We start from the raw sequence: 10,766 nt of genomic DNA on the forward strand, positions 1-10,766 counted from the left end.
CAGCCATCTTTTAGAAAACCAAGCTGAAGTGAACCAGATCAACATAAAGCACATCATGCGCTCAGGAAGATGCCCACACTAGATAAACCAAGGCACATTTATGTTGAAATATTAAACTGTCAAGACGTATCCAGAATTTTTACAGCTGCCATGAAGAAAATGGTGTTAAACTGGAGTGGTAGTCACACTTGCACACTACCTTCCCATGCGAATAACAGGATAGACAAAAGGTGGCACCTTTCTGCACACTCTTACTATCCAAAGAGAGCAAATTCCAGATGAAATATCCATCCACTGTAATTTTTCAGTACAAGGGGGTAATTGTTTTGCCTCTTGTAGTGAGCCTAGTCATTCCTCAACATATTTAACTTTCCCCTCATAACTGGTTGGATTATATATCTGTGACATTACAACTTGACCTCGAGGTAAGACCTGAATGGGGGTGGAATATAGGTTGATTGTGAAAGTGTGTTCTGTGGACTTGAAATACAGCAACTAAGTCTGCAAACCCAGTGGAATGGAACACGCCCTGTTCAGTTAGACTCATAAATGTTGTAAATGTGAAGAAATATTGGCTTTTATAACAACAACATTAATAATATAGCCTAAACGTCAAAGGCAGTACTATTTTTTTTCTTTTCCTTCACCAATGCTAATAAAAACCTTAAGTTGTTGTATAACTAATAGCCAGAGACACTTTTAATTTGATGCAAGCTTAACATAAATGTTCGACTTAATTTCTATAATTGTTTAATAGACATTAATTTCCAAAAATTAATCAAGACCAACAGAATTTTCGTACTTCAGTTTACTCAACAGAAACTGTTACAAATCAAACATCTGGTAAATCACCAGGTCTCGATGGCTTTATTGCCGAATTTTATAAAAACTTTTACCCCATTAATTTCAAAAATGTTGTTGCACTTGAAATGTACGCTTTGGTATTGGCAAATAGATTGAAAAATCAGTCTGGCTTTACTTGTATTGGACGCACTTTTTTTACCATAAGCTTACCACCGGTACTTTTGATTACACTTTTTCTAAGCAAAATAACTCACATTTTGTATTCTCTTTTGATGCTGCAAAGGCAATTGATCAGCTTAATCTAGAGTTTCTCTGTTAAGTTATGCCAAAGTTTAATATACCACAGTCCTTTATAGGTTGGATCAAAATTCTTTATACTATATTCACAATTTTATACATTAAGAATTAATGGAACAATACAAGGATGCTAATTTAACTTCTACAAAGAACCACTACTTATAATACACAACCTGTCACCATATTACCAAGCTTACAGTATTCAAATGCCATTAATGTCCTTTGCAGATGATTTAAATCTTTTTTTCTCTGCCAAACGGTGAATTGCCAAAAATTCTGCAATCTGTTTATACTTTATTCCAAATTCTTTATCTATAAACTAAACCTGGATAAGCCTTCTGTCTTTCCACTAAATCCAAAGTATAGGTTGATTAACTATTTTCCTGATACAGAAATTAAAATTTCATACCTTTTAAATACCTGGGTATAATTTTTTTGTCGAGTAAGAGTTGAAAACGCAGTACTGTACCTTAATTAGCTGGAAACGCTATATGCAATGAGATGTACAATGAGACTGGGAGACGAAAGTCTTGATTACCCAAGCTCATGTTTCAATAGGTGTCAGTCTCTCCCTTATGAACCACGTTTTGTGCACTTTAGCGTGAATTTTCCAAACAATGTAGTTCATTTAATAAGGTTTTATTAGATGTTTACAATGTCTGAATACTGTCTTCAGTTTCATTAACGGTACTGATCATTTAAATTGCTGCCCATCCTATTCTGATTATCCTGCACAATGTTAACTGATATTTTCTAGATGACCTGTTTTCTGTGTTCATGCTCAAGTGTTTAAACATATTTTCTGAAGTGAACTTACTAACCTTAACTGCCCTGTTATCCTGAACACAGCATATTCTCATCTGGTAAGTTTCCTTTATTTTACTTTTCCTAATGTTGGTCTCTGGCTTTGTCTGTGCTTCATTAAAGAACATTCTGTAGCTGATTTTTTCCTTGAGAAAAGAACATTCTGTCTGCACACTTTTCCCTATTGATTTATTGTCCAGCAAGGGCAGTATTCTGTGGAAGATTTCTGCTTTCATAAAATGTATGCGTAAATGAAACATTTCTAGGCCTGTTTTATTCTTTATGCCTGTAATAACTTCTGTAAATGAAAAACCCTGATCTAACAACTCTTTCATTAAGAAAATTTAATGATCTACTATAAAGCAAGACTTCCTTAAATGGAACTACCATCCATCTAAAATCGCTGTAATCAAAAGGAACATGCTTCCCAAATTTATTTCAGTTTAATACAAATGTTAACATCTTTAGCTTGAGTTTTAGTAATACAGTTATCAAAAGTATCTCTGGTTTTCAAAATCTAAAATGGTGGCTTAGTCCTCCCAGGTATTAAGACCTATTATGATATAATAAACCATAATAAGCTTATACAAATATCAGACACTTAAGCTTATAATAGTTGAAAACCCATGTGGGATTCGTATGTAAACATTGTAGTCGTAGAGCTTTACCTTCCTTTAAATGAAGCGATTCTTAGAACTTTAAAGTACACATTTTTAAAACGTATAATCTTTCAAAACCTGTTGAATGTTTGATTTAAAAAGATTCGATGATGCTGTTCCTGACCTAAAACTCAAATTAATGAAATCTTTCTAAATTTCCCCTTACTAATTATTTCTTTAACTCTAAACATCTCTCAACTGAAGATGAGTAGCTTTTAAGCTACCTAAAAGCGACTTTGAGGTCTTTAATTTGTTTTAGGATTATAAAGCTTTTGGACAGCCCAAACATTAACAAACATAATACAAATGTATGTAAACTTGTGGTCTGCATTCACTTCTAAAAAGAAAATATTTAATGTATATAAATTGATTACATTTATTAAATATCAAAACTCTGTTCCAATTATTGGACCAATTTAAATCCCTTAATTACACATGATTAAAAAATCAATTTAGTAATTCTTAAAATTTCTGCCTTTCAAAAAACTTTTTTTATATATTTGGCTAATGTTAACAAACAATATTTGACTCCTGATAAACTGTCCTTCCCCACATTGCCTTCTAACTTCTCTGTATATAAATATCAAAGAGCTGGTAGAGAAAATGGGCTATGAGAAATCTACCTAATTTGGGGAATTTGCGCGCCGCCTTCTAGTTTACTCCAACTTGATACACATTAATTACCCTTTTCTCACTGGTTTAAATTTTGTTTGAGGAATTTTATATTCTGTAACTACTAACCAAAACAAATGTACAACCAGGCAGTTAGAGTAAAGCCACACAAATTTATTGAAGCACAACAAAATTGAGCTCTCTCATTGGATAGAACTCCAATTTCCTCAGAATTGAACACATTAAAGGATTACCATGTCAGTGGGATATTTAAATTTGTTGCTTAATTTTGTTTTAGTAAATGTGTTACCAGCGTTTCTACTTTTATTCTAACTGCCTGGTTGCCAGTTTTAAGTTTTGTCTTGGTTCCTAGTAACGGTTGTGGAGTAAGTTTTTGCCAGAGCAGATTGAAAACAGCGGTATATGGGCCGTTGCAACAATGGAAGATATTTATGATCAACATAGGCCTGTTAATGTTAGTTCAGCAATTAACAGACGGTTTTATGAGAGGTCTCAATCTTTCTGATTAACAACACTTCTTATTTAGTAACCAGTGGACAGGCTGCATTTAACAAATATAATTCTAATACTGACAGAACCGGTTGCTAGGGCAAATAAGCCAGGATGTTTTTTTCATTTTTGTATTAAAACATCCTACTGTACCAGCAATAATTGTAGTCCCGTAGATTCATAAGAACATGATCAACTCCCCCCGGTGAGACCCATAGTAAATGTCAGTACTTCCAAACTTCACCCCTTGGCGAAATATATTGACATCAAAGTAAAAGATCAACTGTACGTTTAACTCTCATCTTTGCTGAGAGTCGTGTGATTTTTTTTTATTAGAGTTAAGAAGTAGGTTATGCAAGAAATCTAGCAGTTTTGACTACTCCTGTGGTGAACCTATTTAATGTTGTACCTCATATGCAGGGTTTGGAGTGGTTTTGAAAGGTTTTGGTGGATGCTGGTTAGTATGACAACTATGAAGTGAACACTTTATTTACACATGGAGGTGGTATAAGACTATAATTTTGTTTACATTAATGGCCAGTATTATCAACTTAAAAAAAACAGGTGTAGCAATGGGGGCATTGTGCACCTCTTTGTATGCCGACCGATATTGTCATGTTACAGTGCATTTAGGGTTACACCCTGGAAACTTGTATATCCATTTTTTTTTTTAGATGACATTTATAGCATGGGAAACCTGAGTGTGAAAAGGAAGATTTGTGAATTTGAAAACTGTAAGCATAGGTAAATTTAAAAAAATGGGAAGTAGAATTCATTGTATACATTATTTGGATGAGTTAATTACAAGGTAAATTTAAAAAAATGGGAAGTAGAATTCATTGTATACATTATTTGGATGAGTTAATTACAAAAGATGTTTGCAATACCATTGTAAGTAGCATTTACAGAAAACCCACCTATTCCAACACACTGGTAAATTTACAGTAGTTGCCATCCTGAACATCAAAAAAGGGGAATTAAAGGCCGGTTTGTGAGCTTGGCAAGAATGGTGTCTGATAAGACGGTTTGAAATTGAGGGCCACAAGTTGATTGAACCATCTTACTCCAGTGGTTACCCTGAAATTTTGGTGGCCAAAATTTGAGATGAAGTTAAATTGCGAACTGAAGGTACGCTATTGCCTTCATTACATTCAAATCCATAAATCGAATAAGGAAGGACCCAATAATGATAATTGTGTGCTTTTGTAACTATACATACCCAGGAATATGGGGGCATTGTAAGCATATTAAAAAGGGGGTATTTTCACTTGTTTTACTGGCCTTAGGGATATTTTAGGAAAATAAACTGCAAATGGTATACAAAATTGGGAAACCTATGAAAAGTTTTTTTTTTTTTTTTTTTTTTTTTTTTTTTTTTTGTTAGAAATGAGTGACCATTCTTATTTGACAGTAATAAAAGGTACCTTTAAATGTGGGTTCTGTAATCAGTGTAAGTATAATTTGGAAAGCATTAACGGACATGTTTTAAATTCTACTTGCCACTGTACATGTAATTCTAAGGGAGTTGTTTATCTGACAAAGTGTTCACACTGTACCAATTTTCTATGTAGGTAAAACCCAGCGCAAGTTCAAAGAAAGTATGAACATGATTTGGTTATTAACAAGAACCTAAAGCACTCTATACAAACATGTAGCTTGGTATTGATATGATAAAAAAGAATGCGTGGTGGGCCATGGGAGGACATTACTGAACGAAAACTGACTTTATGGCAATTTAAAACTTAATGCAAGTGTCCCCCCAGATCTGAATGAGCATATTTCAACTTCAACTGTAATCAGTTTTGGTGTGGTATACAATAGTGTGTGTGTGTGTGTGTGTGTGTGTGTGTGTGTGTGTGTGTGTATATATATATATATATATATATATATATATATAATATAAATTTTTTTTTTTAGATTGTCACCCAATTATTTTTTAATGATACTTGGAGAAGATTTTAATTATTGGTTGGAGATCATATGGCATGTTAGAGGGATATTTAAATGTTGATGTTCCTTTTAATTCTGAGGAATTCAGTGTTGTAGCCAACAAAAGCTCTTAATTTTGTTGGGTTTTAATAAGTTTGTGTGGCACTTGTGTTTCTGCTTTACTCTACCTGCCTGGTTGCACATTTAAATTTTATATTACTTGAAAGTGGCTTGACGGATCAAAAATGACCTGGGATGGATTTAAGCAAACTGCAATAAACTGTATATCAGTACATTAATATCCAAACAAAATTGGCTTACTACAGACAATATGGGGAAAACCTTTATAATTTTCATATCAGTCATACATTTTCTCTATTTACACGTATAAACTAGCTATGTGAGCTAATGTCATAAGATTACGTTTTATCTTGATTGTTTTTTATTGTGATTAATACTGTTGTACTTGGTTTATTTGAAAGTAATAATACTGGCATTCATCATTGTATATAGCTACTGTTCAAAAAATGTTTTCCGTTTTTGGTATATCTAATGTTTTTAGTAAGTTTTTATGGGAAAACCTTTAAATTTTTAAAGATTTTTGGGGTAAAATTTAAAAACAAAATAGCTGTTTTGAGAAGCGTTTTGGTGATGGTGGGGGTTGTGCATGGAATTTAATTTTCATACTTACACTTGTTATCCAAGTTTTCCCATTCTGTCTGTATAGATTGTATTTTTACTAGGTGTATTACACCATACCACCCAGGGCACTAGGATAGCGTAGGTAGTTGCCTTATACTAATGCTGGTGAAGGAGTCCTTGACTGATTAGTATTTTGAAACCATAAAAAAAAATTGGTCAATGACAGGTGCCCATTTTTACTCATTCTACAGACTTAACCCCCTCTTCTTGCAGCTGAAGATTTTTTGTTGTGGGCTTGTAATATAGAAAATATGCAAAAAAAAAAAAAAAATGTTGGCTCATGATGTGCATTTCGCAAGTCTGCAACATTTGGGGAGGGAACCAGTATCCCGTTTGATTCTAATGTTGGGATCCTGCTCCACTGTGACCGTTTTACCTATTTTTGATTGCAGCTCTCTTCTGAGGTATGTTGTGCCAGTCAGTAACTTAAGATGGTAGTATTGGACAGTGTGTGTGGTTAAAAAGGAAAGTGGGAATGGTGGGTGAAGTTCTTTATTAGCTTGTGCTTGGTTGTCCCAAATGAGACCTAGTCTGTGTGCCAGTGAATCTAAATGTACCTTTATTTTCTCTTGTAGCTCGTTACACAGTGAGGTCTTTCGGTATACGAAGGAATGAAAAGATTGCTGTTCACTGTACCGTCCGTGGTGCCAAGGCTGAGGAGATTCTGGAGAAGGGACTTAAGGTAACTTAAAATACAGCTGTAAATGGTTTAGGAGGGAATTGACAGATGGAATTAAACATGCTTTCCTGGGTACAGGAGGAAAATATCTGCTGCTGAGTAGCATTTAGATAAAGTGGTGGGGTTGTTGCAGTTTTAGAAATGCAGTGAACAGTCAGTTCAGTCTTTACTATTCCTTAACCTGACAGACAGCTTTTTTGGTACAAGAGTCCCCTCCCCATATACGCTACCATTAAGGTCGCTGGTCTGCTGTTGAAATCTATATGATTGTGTCATACTTGACATTGTTCATTTGGTCACGTCAGTTTTCTAGTAACGTTCCTTGAAGTTGGCAGTCTACATGCTGTAAAGACAAAAATCGGGGTTTCAGCTGCAGGAGCATACTGGAATTATCGGAGAAAGTGTTATACCTGTTCTTAGGTAGGTACTAGGCTATCGGCCCTAGGGCCTATGCAAGCCTAGCCAACAAGGTTCCCTGGCTTTTGACACCCAGGAAAGTTAATTTTCCTGAGCCCCTGTCGAGCAGAGCTACAGAAGTAATCCCGGGATGAATTTCCTAATTCCCATCCATTCATCAAGATTTTTCTTGAGTGCTAATGAGGAACTTAGCTTGACATAGGTAGCTTGTTAGAGTATGGAAAGTCTCTGGAACAGGAATCTATCCCTTCAGCATGTTCTATTTATTGTGGTGACAAGCTCTAGGTCCCTAGAGCGTATATCCCAGAGGGATTGGGATTTCTTTAGGTGTAGCATGTCCAACAGCTCTGGGTTTGACATGCCTTTTGTATGTTAGGCAGAGATCACTTTGGAGTAGGCGATATGCTACGGAGTAAAGCTGGAGTTTTTTGAGACGGTCAGCATAGGACATCTGTTTGAGGCTGTAATCCTGTTTGTGAGGTACTTCTGTGGCCTTTCAGCTGTTGTGAGGTACATTCCAAAAGGGGAGTTGTACTCAATAATGGGTCTAATGATTGCAGAGCATAGGGGAACATTGACATTGTTTTTTCCTGGATGAGAACCCTTTTGTGGTGAGGTGTGCCACGTAGAAGGATTTCCTGACTACTGTGGTGATGTGATTATCAAAGGAGAGACTACTGTCCACCTGAGTCCCAAGGTCTCCTCACACCTTCTGTGTTGAGGACTGCCACCTATGTGGTAGTTCATGGGAACAGAGTTTTTACCAAAGGGGATGACTATGCACTTTTGGCGTTTAGCTTGAGGTTATGGCTCTGACATCAGGCATCTGTCTCAGTGAGGCCCTTCTGTAGGATGCCCATGTCGTTTGGGAATTCTACAGTGGCACCTAGTTTGCAGTCATCAGGGGCCCTCTGTGTTAACCCTTACTACTTCAGAGAAGTAGATACCAAACAGGAGAGGACCTAGGACTGAACTCTGTGGTACTGCACTTGTCACTAATTTTTGGAGTCTGCAACTTTTACAGTGTAGGTTCTGTCAGTGAACCAGAAACAGTAGTAAGATCATTGGCAGACTGTTCTTGGTACAGTAAACTTTGATCAAAAGCATCATATTCCCAAGAAATTTTCTGTTTCTGCTGAAGCAATGATTTTGTTTTCCAAACTTAAATGTACATGTATACAGAAACTTGCTGTATGGTTCCTTTCAAACAGAACTGCATAAATATACCCTGCAGGAATTGAGATAACTGTGAAAGTTCAGTGTTTCCTACATGTAGTTCAAAGGCAGAATATATGTATATATGTCTGTGTGTGGGGAAAATGTTTTGAAAACTACATTTGCACTGTTTCTTCAAAACTGTCAATTTTTTTAATCTAAAAATATTAGAAATGTTTTGTGGATGAACTGGACTTTTAGGACACTTGTCATTAGTTTTGTATTGTTTACTGGCTGTAGTTGATAGCTGCCTCTGAAGCTTTGGCATGAAAACAGCCCAACTCTTTACCCTAGCCAGAATTTTCCATCAACTGGCTTGTGAACTATGTGAGGCAAGAGAACCCAAATGTTGGGGTTTACTGCTACACTGACCTTCCCTTTACCATACCCCATACACCCAGAACACTGATGACTTAACAATATTGATGGAAGTTTTTCCTCTCTACCATTACATTTTCTGAAAGTTGAGTCATCTCCTCTAATTTCTTTTGGTACAGTCAGTGTTTTGCAGATTGGCAGTGTTTACCTCCATTTTTGTATTAGTCCATTTCCAGAACTAGTGCCTGGGACTTGATTCATAAAATTTTCCATGCAACTTTTTCTTGTCTTTCAGGTCCGTGAATATGAATTGAGAAAGAACAATTTTTCTGATACAGGAAACTTTGGTTTTGGCATCCAGGAGCACATTGATTTGGGGATCAAATATGATCCCAGCATTGGCATCTATGGTCTTGACTTCTATGTGGTACGTGCTTTGAAATTTGTGGTTTGAAATCTTATCTTTGAAGTAATGATTGTACAGCATTTGTTTGAAAAAAATGAAAATAGCATGTTCATTTTCTGTAAGAAATGTGGAATAGGAATGATCATGGGGTGTGAATTTGCAGTGAATAATGGGGGTGTCTTGTAGACACTGTCTTTGTATGCTTGTTGACAAGGTGTCTGCAGGCTTTACAGTACAGAGCACTTTGGAGTGGAAGCATTGTGGTCATTAGGAAAGGCGAATCCCTAAATACTACAGGACTTCCAGCATACTTGTTTAGAACCAGTGATTTCTGTGATGAAGGGCACAGTGCACTTTGATGGTGATTTCTCAACACATTCGTCCTTGGAATGCTTTTTTAAAGGCTGTACTTTCTTACCGCCAGAAAGTTTTTACATTTTTGGGCCAGAGTAGCGCTGATGTTCTTCGTGATTCACTGTTGCAGTCCTAACATATGGGTTATCAGGCTCCCGGTAGCCCTGTCGGCCCGAATACCAGAGTCTTCGGTATATGACGTCGTAAACTGATGTCAGAACATCAGGTATAAAGGGAGGCGGCACATGCCATTTCCTCACTTTCTTGCCGCTGACCCCGAAGCAGATGCAGTTTGCACTAGTGCCGGTCGGCCATTTACCACCTTCCTGCATTCCGACTACCAAGTTGAAGACACCTTCAGAGTTGGGGAGCCCTCTTTACTTGCTTTAATGAATTTCAGATAAAGTTAATAACTGTCTTTCAGATAAAGTTAATAACTGTCTTGCCTGTGGAAAACCGTTTCCACACCGTGATTTTCATTCCTGTTGTATAACTTGTTTGGGCCTTTAGCACGACGTCCCTAACTGTGATCTCTGTGCTTCCTTCTACCCGCGTACCATATGCCGTAGAGCTAAGATTTTATATGAGCATTTCTGAGTCTGGAATAGGTTAGTCGATATGGCGTCTTCTGGTCTCCCGACTTTGGATATATCTAGGAAACGCAAGGACAGCGACAGACCTAGGGTTGAAGCTGCTGACTACGTGCCAGTGAAATTGGTATTCTGCCCAGCGGTAGCTAGTGAGGCGCTTTCGCAGCCCCTACAATTGGCAGATTTTCAGCCACGGGCCTCTGCCTAGACCTTTACAGAGTCCTCCATGCCGCAAGCTGCTATTTTGTCTTCAGACCCCTCCGCCTGTCGCAGCCTCAGATGGGTCCGGAGCCGCTATGCAGACACCGGCTTCTGATGCCTCTTCTCTTTGACATGAGTCAAGAGCCAGACCGACTACCTTAGCTGAGACTTCTGCAGTTGCTAGGCCTCCCAAGTCCCTCCGGATTACTAGCAAACCTTTCAGCCGCAAATCTACCTACAAGCGGGCATCTACCTCCCCTCCTGTGATC

At 37.2% G+C, this 10,766-nt stretch overlaps 1 protein-coding gene across 1 annotated transcript in view; it reads left to right on the forward strand.

The window, feature by feature from the left end:
• Positions 1–10,766, forward strand: part of RPL11 (ribosomal protein L11) — a 141,567-nt gene that overhangs the window by 32,638 nt on the left and 98,163 nt on the right. Inside the window, exons 3-4 of the mRNA XM_044084813.1 lie at positions 6,893–6,999; positions 9,242–9,373. Coding sequence (XP_043940748.1) covers positions 6,893–6,999; positions 9,242–9,373 — 239 coding nt within the window. The remainder of the gene's footprint in view (positions 1–6,892; positions 7,000–9,241; positions 9,374–10,766) is intronic.

The sequence above is a fragment of the Protopterus annectens genome, chromosome 1.part1, assembly GCF_019279795.1.
Source record: "Protopterus annectens isolate FY-2018-M chromosome 1.part1, PAN1.0, whole genome shotgun sequence".
Classification (NCBI taxonomy): Eukaryota; Metazoa; Chordata; order Ceratodontiformes; family Protopteridae; genus Protopterus; species Protopterus annectens.